Here is a 21,744-nt window from a genome sequence, read left to right as displayed (position 1 = left end):
TTGAGCTACTGTCGATAAGATGGAAAAAAGACTGCCCGAAGATTGAAGACCTAATAAGTGGAACGTTTATATTTTTTGCTTAGGAAAAATGTATTCCTATGGACACCATTTTTTTTTTTTTTTGCTAGTTTTAAAAATAGTGATTTTTTGTGAAAATAATGTTTATAAGTTATTTGTTAAATGTTAAATTATATTCCTAAATTTTGAAATGTTTTCATTTTATCTTTTTAATATTATTTACGAGCATAAAAATTAATTACATAGATGAAATAAATTATAAAAATCTTAATCTTTTGTATAATCTTAAATAACATTTTTAATTCTTCATCTTTTATTTTAACAAAAAAAAAATTGTAAAGTTCAAAATATTATGAATAATTTAATATTTATTAAAAGCAATTTTCGTATAATCACTTTAACATTTGCATTTGCATTTCTATAGAATTAAAATTAGTTATTAAATGATGAACAAAGCAAAAATTATGTAATAATTCAAATCAGCCATGTAATTGGATCAAGTAATTATATATAAATTCGTTGGCATAAGTTTAACACAAAGTTAAAGAAATAAAGACACAAGAATTTAAAATTTCCCAATTAATATCACATAAGACCTTAATATATATATATATAAATCGCATCATTACATTAAGTTACTCGATAATAAAATAAATAAAAATATAATTGCATTTTGCATAACCTTATGATAATAAGATTAATAAATAAAATTATAACATGCACTTACCCTATTAGCCTAAGCATTTACATTAAACTATGAAATCTAATACATAGAGCACATCAAAACCATATACTATACACTGCAAGACGATTATGTAACGAAGTTATCGACGTTTGGTAACAGGATGGAACTTATTTCCACCTTTCTTGAGCCATATCGTCGAACGAGTCCTCTTGACATGATCTACAAAAAGACGATGTCTGCATAATCATTCAACAATATTAGGACACGAGCATCAAATGATATTTGATTGCTTTTGGATGTGATCTTCATTTCATCGTTGGTTGAGAGTTCATTTGAAATGACTTTCTAATAACATTTTAAATTTGTTTTCAAGCACTTCAAAAATTATTTCAAACGAATCTCAAACGTTCTATTATAAAGAAATTTGAGCAGTCAAGATCCATTCGAACTTTCCAAAGACTAATTTGTGTTACGAATCAATAACATAAAAAATCTCAAACTAATTCAAACTTCAAGAATAAAATTATTTTTATACTCAAACTAAATGACTAAAAAAAATTATGAATTATTTATATGAAATTTACTCAATGATAGAAGATCGACCTTTCAAATTCAAGCCTCTGAGTTACGATCCCATTAAGTAACAACTCAGAACTATACACCGGGACGCCTGCACACAAAATATACATTTTTTTAAAAAAAGGAAGAAAAATAAATGGTCACATCCCGAGTTTCACCCATCCTTTTCCAACCCACCTAGTCGTCTAACCACAATTTGTCACGTGCCGAACCCTTCTTTCTTCTTTTCAATTTTAATAATTTGGTTTATAAAAAAAATAACCTACTAGACTTCATTGATGCTATAAACTAAATGAGGAAAGGCTTGAACCAACCTTTTTGAAGAAAAGGCATGCACATATTGTAATCTTCTTCGCACGACAAAACCAACAAATCATCTGAATTTTGATCATCCTTCAGCATAGACCTCCCGATTCTTTCTACTGCCTGATAACATCACAGCCAACGTTAGCAAAAGAATGTGTATGAACACGTGCAGCGCAGATGGAACGACACGTGATGCGTCAAAGAAAAGGGATCAAAATCACAACATACTTGACCCTTTACTGCCTTGACCAATCTCGAAATGACGTCTTTCCCGGGCTTTATACTTGGAGTAATCAACACGCGTCGACCCTGTGGAGCTTACCATTGTGAAAACTAGAGAAGGGTAATGGCGAGCGAAAAACAGCACATGGTTAAACAATGATATCAAAATCACCTCGAGAAGAGGACGCTGGCGAGCACATGCCAAAGAACCTGGCATGCTAAAGCCGAATTCCTTCTCCTTTTTGGCGTCTCGTAGGAGGTAATTCTTTTCGTCGATGAAGCAGCTTGCCTGTCCACAACTCTCAATCCATAGGTGTGTCACCACAAGCTTACCTCGAGCAATGGCTTCTAACATATTCCTCGTACGTACGAATTTATCGGCAATGAAATGTGTTGCCTCGGTCATGGACGATACGACGTTAACCCCTAGGCGAGTCAACGTCTGAAAGATCATCAATAATGAGTTATAAGTTGAAATAACCATAACCACCTGGCAGAAGGTAAAAGAGTATAAGAACTGAAACTTACCTTCTTTTGCTGTTTGATTATGTTCTCATCAAGGTGTTGGCTATACAAGACTCGAACGTCATTCATATCTTTTCTCTTCCTCGATTCAGTACGAAATGATCCCGATACAAAACCGGGAGCTGTTAAATCACGAAGTTCTTTCAAAAGACTTGGTTTTGAGAGGCCCTTTTTGCATGATTGTTTGTAATATTCACTGCCCATACAAACAGGTGATGCAGCTTTTATAGGCGTCCTACAGTTATCGGGCGGAGTAGAACAAACTGTGTCGGATGGTTTATGCCTTTTACTCGGAAATGTATCGACCGTAGTGTTTACAATAGAAGAAACCGAACATCCATCGTTTTTTTTCTTTAACTTCTGAACAGAATTTGGCCTGTTAGAATCTTCAATGGACAATCTACCATTGGTTGGTCTTTCCAAGTTCTCGTTTAAACGAGGTGATGATCGTGTTTTCTTCATGTTACACGACCTCTTGCGCTTATTCATAGTTCGTCCAAGTAAATCTTCACACAGACTTACCGGACCAACTAACATATCAGAAGATTTTCGCTCTCCTATGGAGCGTTTAGCTCGATTTTCAGAGCCTTTCGACTTCGTTTCGAGAATCTCGGATGCAGCCTCTAAAGATTTTGTTCTCTTTGCTTTAGAATCCCTATTGGCTCTATCACCACAACTTTTCTTGATTGATGAACCTACCTTTGTAACCGACCGCTCACGTTCACCAGATGTAATCTTAGCCTTTTTCGATTGATTTAGCATCATCGAATTCCTCGTTCGATGTGCAACAGGTGAAACCTCAACGATTTTTCCACGTAAAAGCTGCTTCTGAACCGTGTTACATCCATTAATAGAGTCACGGCCAATTCCATCAGCTTCTCTTTTCTTACTCCGCTCCGACAATTTCACAGTCTCGGTTCCACACACGTTCCTGAGAGTTCCAGAAAACTTCTGGTTTCTTTTTTTCGACTGCCTAGGGGCAACCCGAGAACTAGAAGCATGTCCCCTAGCAGATCGCCTTGATTTTGAGCTCGAGTCTGGCTTTCTGAAAGGAGAACCTCTGAAAGAGTCCTTTGGACTATCATTATGAACTAACTTATGGATACTCTCATCATGGAATAATGCTTCCATTGCCTCAGCTGTCATCTGTGTATCGAAACCCACATTAGAGACTTCTTGTTGATCATCGACGCCATTGTCTTCCAACTCTCCCGAACATGCTTCGCCATCATTCTGCTGATCCAACTTATTGGATAGGTTCTTTTTGCATTTGACGAAGGCGTCTCGAGCTGACTCATTCTCGTTTCCTTTACTAAACTCAAGACGTGAATCAGAACAAAATAACCTCGACTTCATATTTTTTATACTTAAACATTCTTCCCAGTCACCATTCAAGTCTACTCGTTTTCCTTTCAAATTTCGAGTTTCGGTGAAGAACTCTTCCTTCCTTCTGCAGAAAAGATCTCCACCTCCTTCATCTTCTCGATTATCGTCCCAGTCAAAAACTCTCGATTCTCCAACTGTTCTCATACAATTAACAATGTTAGCCAGATTATATTGTCCTTTCGGGTTAGGAACAGATTTTGGTTGCACGATAGCATCCAATTTACGAGTACCTCCTCCTTGATCAAACTCCATAGAATTATCTTTAAGAAACTTTTCAACAAAATCAAGAGCATTGTCTTGAGTCAAATCCCCTGGTTCTTGAGAGTCGACATAGCTTAACCCTGCCAACTGATCACCATTACATGCAGTCAAACGAAGCGGGTCAACGTAACTGACATCATGGCTTGTGTCGAGATCTCCTAAATCTCCAACAGGTATATAATCATCAGCAAAAAGCTTTCTTGCTGCTGAACTGCCAGCCCAGAACTTAAGATCGGCCTGCCGCTCAACATGATTATCTTTTAAGGACGATTTTCCTACATCCTTGTCGATCATAACCGAATGCGTGGGGTTTCTAGTCTGCATGGCAGAACAACGGGCTGCTAAACCAGAGGCACGCAATGAGGCCACACGAATCGAAGCTCTACACTTAATGTTACTTGAATCTCCATCAATCTCACAGAATTGCCCCCCATCACTCTGCCAATCAACGTGATAACCTTTTAAGGATGATTTTTCTATACTCTTGTCAATCATAACAGAAGAAGACCGGGGGCTTCTAGTCTTCATGGCAGAACTACGGGCGGCTAAACCAGAAGCACGCAATGAGGCTGCATGAGTCGAAGCAAGTCGTGTGGGTCCTGAAAAGGTGAACGAAAAGAAAATCGATTTTAGACTCATTGTTTTTTCAACTGTAATCCTAGAATGAAAAAATAACCATTTGCAACAAATAAACATCCCAAGACTTTTCTCTTATATCCTCATTGTAATTACATTATTCAACAACGAGCACGAATATACTAAAAACTATAGACATAACATTCTGTAAACAGGGAACTCTGCCGTAATATACTGAAACCACACGACGAGCACGAAGCGAACTAAATTAAAACTTGTTCGAACTCGCACTCGTATTGAAAGCTACGAAAAATATTTGCATCTAGTACAAACGATCACAAGAATAATACCTGAATTACATTTTTTATCAGGCAACGTGTCCGGTAGTACCTCTAAATCTTTCGACGCATCATGTCCACGGAGAGAGGTCATTTGATCATAACTTTGGGCTGATCCATCACCGGATAGATCGTCATGAACATTAATTTCAGTTGTCTCTGTTCCTTCATCATCATAGCAATCATCAGCCTCTTCAAAATCAGAATCATTCAATATTTGAGTGTCAAAGTTCATATTCTTGACACAATCAGGAATGGGATCATCAAGTTCCTGGGTTTCACCACCGAGACTCGAGATTTGGGTTTCACGCGCAATATCAAACACTTGAGTTTCTCCAAGGGGATTCACTAATTGAGTTTCAAACTCATTACTTACAGGATTCACTACTTGAGTTTTAAACATGTCATCATAAAAGTCAACTGTTCCTGAAGAACACGAAGCTTTATCGACTTCCTCACCTGTGTTACCCGAACCACAAGATAAATCAAGGTGAAAAGTATAACAGTTTCCAGTCACATACAGCATAATCACTCTACGTTATGAGAAACTAGTTGAATTTGATTTAGGTAGAAGTTTAAAGAAAAAACTTATCCCATACTTGATAATCAAAAGAGTCAATTTTAACCTATCATCAAATTGAATTTTTAACTTCAGTAAGAGGTGAATACGAGAACTCTGCTGTGGAATCCAAGAACTGCATGAACTCAGTTGATTCCCAAGAAAAATCATCCAGAATATAAAACTTCATAAATCACCAAAAAAAAAAAAAAAAAAGGCTCACGGAAAGTTCCAGCAACTTCAGAAACTCAATGAACAGAACATCAAGACCGACCTTTCAAAACATCGATCACTTTAAAAGGAAATGATACGGAAATCTAAATCGTTTACCAGAACATGTAGGCGGTGAAAGATGGCCGTCAAAGACTTCTGTATCTGTACAATCAATGTCCACGCGATCACTCCAGAAGGGAGTCATTTTCAGTTCTTCTGCCGCCGGGGGAGCGAAGCCGGAGATAGTTTGTCGGCGCCGGAGAAGCAAATCGGAAGAGGGCTTAAGAAGTAGGATTGGAATGCGAAAGATATGGCGGGAAGATGAAAGGGACCGTGAGGGTTTTGGAGGGAAAAATAGAGTGAGTGTGAGGGTTTCACCGAAGAGAATCAAGTTCCAAGATGAAAAAGGTCATTTTTCCTATTAAAAAAATGAAAAAATAAATTTGAAAAATATACCCAAACGTCCTAGTCAGCGAACCGTTACTCTTTGCCATAGAGGACCGACAGCTGTCAAAATTCTAATTAAATTAAATTAATATTTTTTTTTTATTTTCAATTTTTTTCCGATTTTTAGCAACATACGTGGAAATTTATATCATTCGAAATAAATTTTTTAATAAATAATTACTATAAGCAACCTATTAAATTTAATAATATTTTATAAGAAAAAGAGATAATATAATTTCAAAAAATTTAAATTTCAATATTATAATATAATTTTCACGACGTGATATACATAAAAAATGGAAAAGAGAATGGGGCAAGGACGGAGAGTATCTTCACTTCCTCTCCATTGCTTGTTTAATGGAGGATTAATTCTTCGAGCTAAATCACACTCGTGCAACAACGAGACAATGATTGTACAACACTTATTCTAGCCTAGTGAACAAGTCAACCATGAAAAATTCAGATTTCATGGATAGCATCGACATATACTCGAGCCTCGAGTCATGTCTGAGAGAAATGTTCTAGAAAACGTGAGCAAGAAAATATGAAAATAGTTGATAAGAAAATAATGTTATAAGCTAAAAGCAATTAGGCAACCACAATGGCTTTGATAGCATATACCCAAGTAAGAAGAAATTCAAGTGGAATTTGAAGTTAGGTCATCTGCCAAAAATTTAACGTCCTCCTAACTTATCAAGTAGTTACATATTTAGAATAGTCGAGACGCACACCAACACGTCCAAACACTAAGAAGATCGAAAGATATGACTTCCGATAAAAATAACTACTACCAGTAATCATTCTTCTAAGAAATTTACTTACCAACTGTTTGGAATTCAAATCAGAAGTAAAAAGTAAATAATGGAGGTAAAATTTTAAATTTTAAATTTGGTAAGTGAAGAAATTCATCATCTTGTCCTTGGCAAACGAGTCTACATACCAAAATAGGTGGTTGATTCACAATGATAATTGAAATTTTATGCACAAACAAAGTAATTATGAGTGGGAAACTTATCTTTCTACCAAAGCCAGTAAGATCAAGATCCAAGCACACACCTTTGGAAAGTGAAGCATAAAAAGCTTGGTTTTCCAGCGTAGATCCAAACCAGCACAGATTTCTCATCTAAACAAGTTGAGGTTTGCCAAGGTTTTCTCCAAAAAAGGTTCGGTTTTCTGTCCAAAGGCTTGGGTTGGGGGCTATTAGATACAGAGGTATACAATGGCATTGCTGCCTACAGTGTCGATAACGTCCTGCCTAATCGAGTCAAGAAAAATAATATACTGGTAAAGCGGCAGGGTCAAGTTCCAAGCAACCTCTCAAGCTACCACCCAGCTCGTCTGTCAACCGAAAAGCAGGTATCTGATGAGAGAATCGTAGAAGCTCGGCTTGAGGAATTGTCATAGTGAGTGTGGAACCATCGTTTTTGGTTTGAGCCTTGAAGATCGAGTTATGGCCATCGACGCGTTTCAAGACCATAACTTCTTTTTGTGAATCGTCGTCGTCGATGACTTCTGCTATATCGTATTCACATTTTTCTAAATCTGAAGGTCTGATTTCAGGAGTCCAGTTCTTGTATAATGCCCAAACTTCACCAGTTCTTGGGAAGATGGAGAAGCCACTATTAGGAGCAGAATCAGTTCTAACCAGATGTGAAAAGGGATCGGTGGAAGTGCAGCAGTGCATGGTAGTTCTCCTTTGAGTTCTAAATCTCCCACAAGGAATCAGCATGCCTTTATCGTGCCATTCGATAGTGTCATTTGGCAGGGATGAGGACTCGAGCCACGTCAACTTCACTTCGAACCGTGGTTCACGAGTTATCTTCTTGATCAGACCATAGTACCTCGGCAAGGCATCCTCGTCACTGTACAGTGCCCAGACCTGACCAATGGCAAACTTCTCAGAAGATTTGTCGACATCGAAGTTGTGAAATTCAGGATCTGGAATCTCATAAGCCTCGCCCGACGAAGCTACAGGTACATTACCATCATCGCTCTCAGACCGGAGACCTGTCTTAATATCAGCAGCAGTGGCCATCTCTTTTAATTGCACAGGGATCACAATTTCAGTAACATTGGGGGGAAGAGCAGCTGGGTCAAGTTCCAAAGAATCTTCTGGAACATCCTCTCGTTCGTCACCGGTGAGTGGAAACGAAGGAATCCGATGCGAAAATCTGAACAACTCAGCTGCAGGGACTCTAACTGGTTTTCCTCCTTCCTTGACCGTTCGACAAAAGAGACACGAAAAGCCTTTCACCTTAGCTAAGAATGCAACATCGATACCAGCTTCTTCGGTAAATTCCGATAATGTCTCAACAAACTCATACTCGTATCGGCTATTGGAATCACAGTTACTGTTCTTATCCCAGTTCTTGAAGAGAGCCCAAATTTCCCCTTTCCTTGGATAAATCTTGAAACTGTCTTTACGACAGCCTTTGTCCCAGGAAACAACATGAGAAAACATCGAACCACAATCTGTCATGGTTTCAGTTGCTCCGAAAACAAACTCACCACAGGAAATTGGCATTTCTTTATTGACACATTTTCTTCGGCCATCATCGGTTACTTCTGGCTCGAGCCAAGTGATTTGGACCTTGAATCCAGAAGGAAACACTTTCTTGATCCAAGCATAGAATCTAGGCATAGTATCAATATCATCATACATAGCCCAGATCTGCCCGAGAGCAAAACATTCTCGATTCCGCAGTTTATCAAAATCATGGAAATCGGGATCAGAACATGAAAGAAAATTACACTTGGGATCACCAGCTGACTCCGTGCTTCCCTGAGAAACATCCTTATCTGCCGTTTCTTTATGACTCGCCTTCTTACTTCCCTTGTTTCTATGCGATAAATTCCGTTCAGAGCAATGATTTTCTTGCTTATTTACTTCCTTCCGATCAGCATCCAAATCAACAGATCTGTAATGGTTATTGATTTTAGATGCCCCATCTACATATACTTCTTCAACGTCGTCGTCAGAAACGATTGATGATTTTCTTCTCTTTGATTTTTTTGGAGTGATCACAAAGTCATCGTTGTCATCATCACTTACATTCTCATTGTAAGAAACCTTCTGCCTGCTTCGAACCGATCTACGCTGACGTTGCTCTCCCGAGCAACCAACATCCTTTCTGCTATCTTCATCAGTAACAACATTTTCCTCTTGATCGGAGCTGGTTCCCGTATCAAAACTCTCACTAGATTCAGAAGTCTGCTTCCTTTTCTTTTTACCAGTGAATTTTTCTGAAGCAGCACCCGAGGTGCTGCGTGTCCTCCGACGCTTGTCAGACTGAGAGTTTCCCGGGCGTCCCGCCTCAGCCTTGTGATTGAAGGAATTCTGCTGCTGGAAAAATGATGTCTGGTTCAAGTTCGACATGGGTTGAGGGTGAGAGCCTTGTAGTTCCATATCATATGCAACAAAGGGCTTCTTGCAATTCTGACAGCATAGTGATCTATTAACCACTTCTTTATAGTACTGGTACCTCACTGAACAAAATGGACAGACAGTCCAAAAAGTCGCGCGGTTATGACTGAACCCCGAGTGTCCTTGCTGTTGAGGCGGCTGATGCTGAGGAATGAAGCTCGTAAAGTTGCTTCTGAAATTAGCTTGAACCCCGACATTAAAGGATGGAGCAGCTCTATGTGGAGGTTGATACGGTATAGCTGGTCTGCGTCTCATATCATGCAATCGGCGTTTCTCTTGGTCCAACAGCACTCGTTGAGCTTCACCAACCAACTTGAAAGCAGCTTCAGCACCAATAAATTTGTTTTTATCAGGATGAAGTAGAAGAGCATACTTCCGGTATTGCTTCCTAATCGTCGCCTCATTTGCTGTTTGCTCGATCTGAAGAATGGCATACCAATCCATCTCATTCCCTAAAAGCTTCTTCTCTGCCGCACAATGCACATCACAAACCATGAGCATTTGCGAAATATTCTCTGCGTCCGGATTTAGCTGTTGAGCCTTGAGGACAAGCTTACGAGCCCCCGTGAAATCTTTGCTTTCCATCTTCTTCTCAGCAATCTCCCTTGCTTTAATGGCTTCATCTTTGTTGCAATCCATAACTCATACAATGATCAGCCCAGCCTCATTCAATTGACTCAAATATGGAAATGCAGTGTAAATTAACTTTTACATGATAGCACAATGCTTGCATTATTCTCCGCACGAAGTTACCCTGCAACTTTGGAAAAACCACTTGGTACTTCCAAACCATGCCCCGCGCACACAGACCTCAAATCAATTTGGTTGCTACAGTTCGAAACGAGATGAACCAGTTAATAAATTTTAAGCACATGGAAGATCAATTTATTAAAGAACAATGCCTGGTAAGTGGAAAGATGTTCGATTCTTTATAAGCATGCAAATCAAGTTGAGACACAAATCATTCCAAGTATTCGCCAAATCGTCCAAAAAGAAAATCAAATTTCTCTCCCTTCTCATACTTTAATGATAAGATAATTATGCATCCTTACACCCAAAAAAAGATGAAAAGGCTAGAATTTGTCTAATTTAAACAATTATAGGATCAAAACAGTAGTCTTACAAATAATAATGATGATGATGATATGATGATGAAAAATAATCTCATAGATGATATGAGATTAGAAAAGAGGGGAGGAAAGTGAAGCGCTGAACCAAATCAGAATACAAAAGGCTTTTCCAAAAGAAAAGAAGTGCATTTAATCAATAGGTCACTGAAAGGAGACAGAATTTACATGAAGACACAATTACAAAAGAAAAAGAATGTAAGAAACAATCAAGGACGTCTCCTTGTTAAAGATTCCATTGTACGTTCCGAGCACAAGCTCTTCCAAATCTATGTAGGACCGCTCAAATAGATCAAGATGCAAACTATTGCTCCAGCCACAAATCAGACCGATGAGGCCAATACTAAATGGAGTAGCTTGGGGTCGTGCGTTGTGCATAGGCTCAGGGCGGATTTCAACAAACAAGTTCAATGACAGCCCCCCAATTTCATCACTCTCTCCAACATTCTCTTTCACCTTGCCATTATCCTTAAGCTAGTTTTCAACCCATTCAGGAAGCTTCATCCCAACACTTCATTTGAGAGTTCTTGTAGGGGAGGCACCACCATTTCAAATAGTGATACCCCTTACACTATTGTCCTATCTCAATGAAAATAGCCTTTCATTAAAGGTCCCTTATAATGCGATTGAAATTGGCTTATCGGAGCAATTTTTAATAAGAAGCCGAGCATTCATTAAGAAAAAAGAAAATGTTACACAAGAACAAACAAAAAAAGAGCCCAAAAACTGCATAAAAGAGACTCCAATCCAAGAGAATAACTTGATTACAAAAAACATTAGAAACCAAAGCCCACAAGAAAACCTAATGATATACCAAATCTCCTCCAGAACCTCTCTACCCTTCCAAAAGTCTAATATTTCAATCCAAATGTCCCGTAAAACGGAAAATAAGAAAACAAAATTGCCAAAGAATTTTTCCCTTATCCTAGAGGGTGGATGTGGCAGAGCCTCCTCGACATAGCCCTACCATTTTGTTGAAGCCATCGAAACTCTAAAAGACTTCAAAATGAGACTAAATAGATTGAGCAAACTAACAACTCCAAATAATATGGTCAAGATCTTCTGATATTCCTCCACAAATGATGCACCCCTACAACCCTAAAGAGAAGGAAAAGTGCATATACATGCAATCTAAGGTTGATATGGGTGATATGGGTGTCTCGACTTAGCTCTCCAAATCTCTCTCTTCATTGTGACTCTCCGACGTTCGCATTCGATATCTTCGTTATCTCCTCATTGCTGCCTGCCTCTCTTTGTCGTATCTTCAATGTCCTTTTGATACCCCATCCTAATTCATTTAGTGTCTTTGTTTCGTGTCTGGTTTTCCATATTTGTAGCAAGTGGGCAACCCAATCCAACCCTACCCAAACATATAAGTGTTGGGTTGGGTTGGGTGTTAGAATTGAACAACCTGAAACAGGAATATACTAAACTTTCTATCCCATTGGCGTGCCTAGGGAGGTAGTTTGATGCCAATTGAGTTCGATTGGGAACTTTTTTTTCTTCAAAACTTAGCTAAAATTGTTTCTTTCATTGTTGGTATGAAATTACAAAAGAAATAGGAAAACCCTCACCACTCCATTCCAAAGGAAACACAAAAGGACTATCCATTTGGATAAAAGAAAAGAGAAACTGCGGTCGAAAAAGAAAAGGAGGATTTAAACTTTAGACCTTTTAAGTTGTGCTCGATTGGTGATGAGAAGAGATGAATACTACTCACTAGAGCTGTGCAAGGATGGATACAAGTCTTTCAAACTTCAAGAGTTCTGATCCTCTCCCAAGCTACCCAACTATTTATTGTCTCGCTCCTTGCACTCTCCCTTTATCCCATCCTAACCAAATTACCAAATATCATATGCCCAACTCTTAGAAAATTAAAATCCTAAGAGTTTCCTGATTAACAAATGCAGAAGATCTGGCCTTGCTCTCTGGTGATCTTCACCCATTCCGTGGCACCCGGGCGCTTTAACCATTCAGCCATGGATGCTTAGCGGGGATCCTCGTACTAACAGAAAGACAGAAAGAAATGAAGTTCAATATCTTTTTCTCAAGGGTGAGGTTTGGAACCCAGTCACTTTACACCTAGTGGGAGTCAGTGAATAGCGATCGATTGATTAAATGCACTCAAAAAACCATTTGACACTTAAGCGAGTGGTTAGTTGTAATGCCTCAATCTATAGATAGAAAGCCCTATGATGGGGAACTACCACGTTAGGTTTGGAGAGAGATGGGACCGGTTATATTCTCATAAGGGGAGCCGATTCTTGCTTTTTAGAACTCCCCTTCGGTTTCCCTTTTGACTGTTGGATTTTTCAATGCACCGTTATATCCTTTCTCGTCCTGGCCAGCGTGAAAGAAAGGGCAGGCACTCTAGTGTTGTTAGGCAACTATCTCATAAAATTAGCTGAGATACGCACACAAAAACAGCTAAATTTAAATATGCTAGTTTGATAGCCATCGAGCGATTTGAAAAATAAAATGCATATTTATAAATAAATGAAAAATAATAAATGCAGATTGCTGGGTAAATATACACATTCACTTCCACAATCCGTCCTACAAAATCCAACCATCACTCCATTAGAGTTCAAAGGGAATGCATGGAACCACCTCACATCTCTACGCCTTGATATGGCCTTGATATGGTGAAATGCAATAAACAATTTTACGCATTCATCGCAAAACCCGTCAACAGGTCCAAACTCCAGACGGCTACGATTCTCACATTTCACGAGTTCACAAGGAAAATTAGTAGAGAGCTGACGAAACTCTCAGCAAAATCAACGTAGTAAAACCCTAACTCAGCTTAAATTAAGCAAAACTCACATTTAAGAAACAAATGAACTTCAAAAACGCCATTGAATCCATGTCAGTCAAAGGTAAAATTCCAAACAGAACATAACCTCAAAATCAGCAGAAATTTAGAGAAGACGATTAGATGAAGCGATTCAAACAAAACCTCCCAAACATGTTCATAAATAGAAATTTCGAGGAAGAAGAAAAACGAAATGAAACAAAATAGGTGCTTACTGGTGCTTTTTTGTCAGTTGAATAGCAACAAAAACACAGAGCTGAAGGAGCAGAAAACTTTGAGCGCAACGCGGAGTTTGGGCATCGGAAGATGAACAAAGGGATTTTGCAGTGAATGAATGAATTTCTCTGGTGATTTTTGGAAGTGCTCAATGTTATAACGTTTACAGTGAGGGCTCTTCGCCTGAGAGATTCGATGCAATTTCTACGGTATCGATTGCTTTCATTCGCGATTCTTCTCCTTCTACGCTCGCTGATTAAATGAAAATAAATGATTGTTTTTCAAGGTGAAATTACTAAAAAGTCCCTCATAAGTATGCTAAATTACCTATTTGCCTATAATGGTAGAAAATACTTCAATAACACCCTTAAAACTTTCAAAATTTTCAATTACACCCCTGTACTTCTTAACAATATCTGAAAAGTACCTCAAATTTTCAACAAAATTAAAAAAATAACCCTTCAATTTATCTTCTATTAATACATTCTTTGAAATTTTCAAAATTTTTTTTTTTTTTTTTTAAAATACATGTAAATTACAAGATCCACCCCTAGTTTTCGTCCAGTTTTATAAAAATGCTTTTGTAATTACATCTTTCACTTTGAGTACTACCGATTGTCCAATAAACAATTTGTTTACAATTTAACCAGAAATCAAATTTCTTTCGAGTCGGTAAGAGGGTGGAGTCTCGTCATTTGAGTATTGAATTAGTTACTTCAAGGAACTACTCGTCTACCTATATTTTATAAAAAAAAATAATGAATTTATGATCACGAGATTGCAATCTCACCTCCCTATTTGGTCGAATAAAAAACATCGTAAGCATGTTGACCCGGCTACAACAGTCATTATCGCTCATGCAAATCAAAGTACAAGCTCCCATGAGCACGAGTTTGTAACTCGGTAACGATTAAGACCAAATTATATATAGTCTATCGTGTGAAATACCAATTGTATCAATTAATAGAATTATAGATAAATATTAAATATTTTATAGTCCAACATTATATAGGATACCTTCGTTTACATGTCTCTTCATGAACGATTTTAATTAAATTATTTATAATAATTACGTAATATGTTGTATAAATAATATAATCAAGATAAAACAAATCAACTTTATCCATATACTATAGATCATTTAGATTAATGTTTGAACACAGTCTGCGTGCATGTCAATCATATATTATTTAAATTGCACTAATAACTTCAGTTTGTTCATACAATAAATAATAATCGGTAAATAAAATAATAAAAATCTTCCTCAATTATGGGAGAACTAAACCAGGGATTTCTCGGGATGAGGATTCAAATGCCCCAGCCTCATCTCGTGAACATTCTTAGTTTATAACTTTATATGGTTGAGTTTTAATACACGCAAAAAAGTGACACGTTGAAAATTTAGGTCGTAGTTTCATCATTTCTATAATTATTTTCACCCGATAGTCGATAATCTAAGATTACATGACTTACGTCTCAAGAACTGACGAATTTAGCTCAACGTTATTTTCTTAAGTATCTGTTGTTTCACGATATTGTACTATTAGCTGCGTGAATGCGATAAGGAATCACGGATCTCCACAATAGTATCGTTGGATGATGAAAGTCCCACATTGGATAATTTAGGGAATGATCATGTATTTATAATAAAAGAATACTCTCTCAATTGAAGTAAGGCCTCTTGAAGAGTGCAAATCAAAACTACGAGAGCTTGTATAATCCATTTAAAAGATTTATAATTAATTATTCTTCACTAATTTTTTCGTCATTATTCAACTCATTAATGTTAACTATAATTTAATGTCAGGTGAGCATCAACAAAAAAAATTCGGAAAAAAGTGTAATATATGAAAATTTAGAGACAAAATGAAATATCTAAAAATTTAAGGACTAAAATGAAAAATAAACTAAAATTTGAAGAGTATAAATATCAGAAAAAACAAAATTTACCATTATTTTGTTTCTAAGGAGGAGCATGTATGGCAAAATTCTTACGAAACCGCCATCGACTTCGTAATTTCAATTTTCGCCTTATTGTTCCCGCCTACTCTATCGTTCTTCACTTCTTCCTTCTCCGATCCATGGCCAAATTCGAATCACGATTTGTGAAGATTTTTATTCTTCCTATTGTATCGTTTCTGTTTCTCTGAATCAAGTTTTGTGAAGCTTTTCATTCATTTTCTTCATTCGCTTTGGTTTATCTGTTCAAATAGTGGTCCTCTGCATTTTGAACCTTGGCAAAGAGAACGGAGGCAATGTTGAGCGAGTATCTTATCTTCGTCAATTCCATTGGTGGCGGACAATTTTGGTAACGTTTTTCGAGCTTTATTTTAAGCCAATCCGCGAATTTCTTTGCTGTACTCTGCTAATTGTGCAGTCAATGGCGGCAATAGTTTTAATATACTAAACTGTGCTTTTGTAGACTATATATAATGGAAGGATCAGACGATCGAATAATTAGGGATTAAGTGCGTTGATGTTTAGCAGATGAACAAAATTCTGCACGAAGCAAATTAATAGGTCTCACTTATTGTACGAAGAGTGAATTCTCAGCTGTTTTTTGCTCCGAGGAGTTTGTACTTCAAATCTCGGAAAAGTAATCACCATTAGAGACTGCTGAATTTGTTTCATCTCTGACTTGTTGAACTTTTGATTTTGCATTGTATACAAGCTGGAATTTGAATGTTTGAGGTTTCTGCGGGAACAGTTGCGCTTCATGAACTGGCGTCTGATCCTCCACTGATCGCAGGTCAGGTTATTGATCCCTTATATAACCAGATTGAGCTAAATTTTTGTATGTTTCTAATGTTCTCAGTTTTGCATTTTATGTTGCGCTGTCATCTAAAAGCTCATGCTCGATTGAAACAGCTTGCAATTATTCATTTTCTTCAACTCTGGCTTCCTAATCCTCACCAGGTTTTGTTCAATAACTCCGAGTTTTGCTTTCCGCTAATATTCCCCTGCTCAACCGGAGAGGAAAGTTCTCGTCAAATATGATCAGGTTTGGTCCTGCTGGAGTACTTTAATGGAGGGGACCTTATGAGCTATAGAAATCGAGCATGCGATGTCAGGTACTCTTACAATTCTTCTCCGTTTCCCAACAAAAATCATTTGATATTTCTGTTAAGAAGAAAAATGTGCTACCGAATTATCTGCTCGATTCAACTATCAATCTGTTAGAAGTATGCGATGGATATTCATAATAAAATAATCAAACAAAACTTAATTTGAGAAGAAACAATTTCAATTATATTGAAAACTCTTTAGAAAACTACAAACTTAGGTTCACACTTTTCTAAAGAGTTTTCAATGCAATTGAATTTGTTTCGTCTTTTCTTCTCCATACATTTGCTTCAAACACACCAGATAATTCTATATGACTTCCATGGAACAATCTAGATCTTTTAATGAATCTCATCCTTTGAATCCATACATTAAAGTCCAACGGCCTTAAAATGTATAAACAATATTTGACATAAGCGAAATAACAGATGGAATGTTTAAAGTGAAACTAAAACGTGTATGCACAATTCCCATTGGGTGGTTTTGCTAGAGTCCAATCAAGAGGCAACATACAGTAGGTTTAATCTCGACTCCCTCTGGTCATGATACTGTCAAATAGAGAGAAGTCTTCCAATTAAATTCTACATGAAGAAGCATCACTAAGAACAACACTTTCTAAAGAGCTTTATTTTAGGATCCCACGAGGGGGCTTACCGCCCAAAAATATCATAAATCAGAATCAAATAGGTGAAGTGTCTAATAACGTTTTGAAAGATACATACCTCCATGAGATCAAATCCCAGTAAAGTTTCAAACTACCAAGATCCTTAAGCTTGAGCTGCCCATTTGAAACTTCCAATGTTTTGGGCCACTCTCATCAGATCCATTAATTGAAATATCAATGGCATTTACTGACAAAAAGTTTTTAGAAAAGGATCAACACTTAGTGACGAAGGAATGTTGCGCTTATAAATTGTTTAAAACCAGGAACAGAAACAGCACAAAAGAAAAAGGAAATTTTGAGAACCAATAGCCAGTTTTCTTTTAAATCACAGATGGATTTGTGAACGTTAGAAACCAAGGGATGCCCCTCATGACTCTATATAGGAAAATCTAAGGCTAGATCCACATAATCTCCTCAACCGATCAATAGTGAGGAAGACATTATTTGCTTCAAGTTTTTTGAAAGGCCAATTATAAATAGATGCGATCACAAAGAATTTTTACAATGGCAAGCTCTGCCGCGGGAGAGAAGTCCTAAAGAAACCCTAACCTTCTTGTTGAGTATATTTTAACGAGCGTTACTATATTTTCCCCATATTTCCATCTTATTTGTATTCGATCTTATAAATGCATCTGACTGCAACCAACAGAATGCTTAACTTGGTCGAAACTTAGTTCGGTGAGAAGGTAGGAAAAATTGAGCAACCAAAAACCTTGGGAGAAGTATAATTTTTTTTCTCACTAGTTGAAAGGAAAGGAGATCTATAATCTACTTATGGGCCATAAAGTAGATGAAAAGGAGTTTATTTTGTTAGTAGAGGTTGTCTTATTCATTAAGCCATTGAACCACCGTCTATAGCTTGATTAACAGGCGTGGCGTTCTTCCATGTTTGATTATGTGCAGACTTTTTCGCTGCTTACAACTAGGAAGATAACCTTGTACTTACGGAATGGAAAACCACAATGAGTACATGTTGGTCACTCTCTTTTCTGCCCCTTAATAGAGCCTTGAAATGACTGTTCCTACATGTGTTAAGATTTTACAGAAAAGGTCATGGAATCACTACCGTTAAGAGATAAGTTCACATTCCCTTGGTGTTGCTCTTAAGAAACAAGAACACAAACATATTAATGGGACAGATTAGATCCATTAACAAAATCTGAGCTCTAACTTGTTGAAAGAGTCAATTTAGTCCACGAGGAAAGACAAAGCGTTCCATCCACACAAAACACTTGCCACTAGATCCCATTCCTAAGTTAGTCTGATTGAGTTCGAAAAAATTAAAACCTTGAACATCCCATCCCTATGTTGGAGATTTTGCTCGGTGCTCTCTGAAATACAAATGCAAGCCAATTTCTTTTTGGCATTTCAAATGTATCATCACATCCCCTAACATTTTGTCAGTTCCAATTTGGCAAAGCTTTTGTGCATCTCTGCTTGATCTTTCAAATAAAATTGGTTTAATTGTTTTCTTCCTCACTGTCTGCTGATTCTGCACAACAAGTTTGAGAAGTGGGATTAATCATTGAAATTCGAGTGATTAGAATCAAGAGGGCGTAGTAGTTAGAGTGACTAGTGAAATTCATAGTTTGGTAAAGTTATGATCAATTGGACTGGACTTTTAGGATCTCAATTATCGTAAATTAAGGAGAACCAATGTCACGGGTTAAAGAGGAATCGTCAGCTACCAAACAAGCCGCAGCAAAAAAGTCCAATCTTTTGTCCCATCCCCAAACATTACAACCTGTTACCCTCCACAACATCCACTTGCCATCATCCACGTGGAATTTGTCCTACCTGGCTTCTCCATTCTCCCATTTCAAAGGTCCCACGTCATCATTTAAAACAAAGTCCCTAAAACCATAATCCCCGGCAGCTTGGTAAAGGCAAGGGTTATTTACTTATTTATTGTAAATAACACAATAAAATAATAATACCTCCCTTCGATGTTCACAAATATATTAGACTACACACCCTCCAGTGAGAGAGAGAGAGCGAGTTGAGTGATTTCATCATCATTAGAATGGCCTCCTTTTGGTATTGTGCAGCAGTCATTATGGCACTCATGGCCTCACCTTTGCTTGCTTTACCATCTCTACCCAATCCAAAACTCAGCTCCTCTTTTCAAGAACTCTCCCCTGATATTGCTCCATTATTGCCTTCTTCAGGCGGTAGCATTCCTTCTGCATCTGGTTCGATTCCCACCATTCCTTCCAACCCCAGCCCTCCAAATCCAGACGAGTTCGAGGCTCCTGGTCCTGATTCCTCTGCCCTTTCCCCACTTGGGCTACCAGGTTCCTTCGCAGCCCCTAAACCCCTGCCTCCCTATTCAAATTCCCTTCTTCTTCTCACTGCCCTATCTCTTCATGCCTTCTATCTGCACTTACATTGACTCCGAAACTGCAAAAGTTCCACTTCTACTTGTACTTGATTCATTACATCCCGGAAGTTTCCTTTTTGTTTCTTTTTGTTAATTTCATTTTTCTGAGTACATGGAAAATAGTACTTTTAGTTGATCTTCTTTCCGTTGAACCATCGCTGGTGAAATTCAGATCATTTGTATTTTTATATATATATATATATATATATTTGACTGGATTTCTGGTTAATATTTAGTAATAAATTATAGTTTACTATATATATCACATTTGATCTTTTATTATAGGCATCTAGATATTTGTTTTTCATTATAGCTTATCATAGATATCAAACTTGCCCTTTTATTATAGACATATATCTTATATTCATTTATTACTCTTTCTACCTCTTTGTAATTTATTTAATTATAAATAAAGAACTTTCACACTGTCATCTGTTGAAATTTGGGAATAAATGCTATAGTTTTAGATACCGAACCCTTTTGTGTGATTTAAGCCTGCATTAGAAGCCAGGTTTGCAAGGTTTGCAAGGTTTGATAGAGTTAGAAATTTTCATTATAATTGACAAACTATGGAGTCATTTTTTTCTCTTGGTAGTCCTTTTATTGAGCCCTAAGATTTTTGTTAGTGAGTGAAGAGAGTAATTTTGGTGGCACATGGGGGGGTTTGAATCAGAATGGGCAAACATGAAATCTGATTCCTTGTGCATGTGATGCACACTGACTGTGAATTAGGTGTGTTGGTTGAAATTTGGAGTCGCACGTTATACCAATCAGTATGTTTTCTCAATGGTGCTGTTTAGGTAAGCCTTCCTTGTCTCCTTTCCCTTGTCATTATCATGTCTTCTTTTCTTCCCTATTTATTCGTTTCATTTTTATATAATCCTTTATATATATATATATATATATTTGTTTGTGACAACTAGCAAGAAAGCATTTAGCCATTAGGGTTGAGTTTAGGTTAGGTGGGTGAAAAACAACACTGAGTATTTGAAACGTCCCTTCATATATATATATATATATATATATATATATATATATATATATATATGTTTTATTTATGACAACTTGCAAGAAGACATTTAGCTGTTGGGCTTCAGGTTAGGTGAGTAAAAATGTGAAAATTTCTAATTATAAGATAATAGCTCTCGTTATTATTTGACACGGTACTATAATATATTATTTTATTTTATGGGGTTCATATAGTTTTTAAATATTCGTTTTATGGTAAACAATGATTTTTTTTTCTTCATATTATCATAATCCTAAAAAAAAATTATAAGAAAACAACACTGAGTATTTAAAATGCCCCTTGTCATTTTTGCATCTAGCTATTCATTATATTTTAATATTTTCTATTAAATGTATGTGTGTGTATATATATATAGTTTTGTTTATGGCAACTTGCAAGAAGGCATTTAGCTGTTGGGCTTCAGGTATTAGGTGGCAGTAAATTGTGAATGAAGTGGTTATTGATGGTTAATTTGAATTAAATAAAATTTGGCACTCATTTTCTGTTCAAAACTTTAAAGCTTACAACTAATTTAGTTCCTAAACTATTTTTGTTTATTAACATTTCTTCTAAATTAGTATACTTTCATTTTTTTTTCTTTTTGGTGTCTAATTGGTTAAAAAATTTGAATATGTTTATGGTCTATCAATTGGTTTGAGTGTCTAATCATTTATGGACTTGATATTATTTTTAAAAAAATAATATCAATAATCTATTAAATACAAAATTAAAGAGTTGAAATTCTATTAAATAGGACTTTTAAGTAAACCAATTTGTGGCTTATTTTTTTATTCCCTTCCATTTTTCAGTTTGATTTGTTCAGGCTCAGCTTTTATTTTATTTTTTTCGGTCTGTAGGGGTTATATTCTTTTAGAAATTTGCAGAATTTTAAACCGAACATTATCGAATGAATTTCAAAAGGCAAATTATT

General features: G+C 36.8%; 3 protein-coding genes and 1 long non-coding RNA gene across 4 annotated transcripts; 2 read left to right on the top strand and 2 right to left on the bottom strand.

Moving 5' to 3' along the window:
• Nucleotides 1-677: 677 nt before the first annotated feature.
• On the bottom strand, nt 678-6,074 carry LOC111460430. Its single transcript, XM_023103696.1, has 8 exons — nt 5,786-6,074; nt 4,909-5,355; nt 2,339-4,581; nt 1,983-2,252; nt 1,817-1,897; nt 1,597-1,708; nt 1,307-1,373; nt 678-939 (listed from the first exon to the last, which is right to left on the bottom strand). The coding sequence occupies exons 1-8, from the start codon at nt 5,871-5,873 to the stop codon at nt 843-845; spliced, it is 3,405 nt and encodes a 1,134-aa protein (XP_022959464.1). The 5' UTR covers nt 5,874-6,074; the 3' UTR covers nt 678-842.
• Nucleotides 6,075-6,977: 903 nt separating this feature from the next.
• On the bottom strand, nt 6,978-13,946 carry LOC111460259. The gene is made up of 2 exons (XM_023103431.1): nt 13,697-13,946; nt 6,978-10,367 (listed from the first exon to the last, which is right to left on the bottom strand). Exon 2 carries the CDS (start codon nt 10,176-10,178, stop codon nt 7,380-7,382), a length of 2,799 nt encoding a protein of 932 aa, XP_022959199.1. The 5' UTR covers nt 10,179-10,367; nt 13,697-13,946; the 3' UTR covers nt 6,978-7,379.
• Nucleotides 13,947-15,716: 1,770 nt separating this feature from the next.
• On the top strand, nt 15,717-20,739 carry LOC111460057. Its single transcript, XR_002713367.1, has 3 exons — nt 15,717-16,446; nt 16,614-16,768; nt 20,537-20,739. It is a non-coding gene; the product is annotated as an uncharacterized LOC111460057 (long non-coding RNA).
• Nucleotides 18,622-19,940, top strand: LOC111460056 (classical arabinogalactan protein 25-like). Its single transcript, XM_023103137.1, has one exon. It carries the CDS (start codon nt 19,448-19,450, stop codon nt 19,814-19,816), a length of 369 nt encoding a protein of 122 aa, XP_022958905.1. The 5' UTR covers nt 18,622-19,447; the 3' UTR covers nt 19,817-19,940.
• Nucleotides 20,740-21,744: the final 1,005 nt, after the last annotated feature.

This window comes from Cucurbita moschata, unplaced genomic scaffold (genome assembly GCF_002738365.1).
Source record: "Cucurbita moschata cultivar Rifu unplaced genomic scaffold, Cmos_1.0 Cmo_Scf00023, whole genome shotgun sequence".
NCBI classification, from domain to species: domain Eukaryota; kingdom Viridiplantae; phylum Streptophyta; class Magnoliopsida; order Cucurbitales; family Cucurbitaceae; genus Cucurbita; species Cucurbita moschata.
Note: the sequence above shows the minus strand (reverse complement) of the source record. Positions and strands in the feature narration are given on the sequence as shown.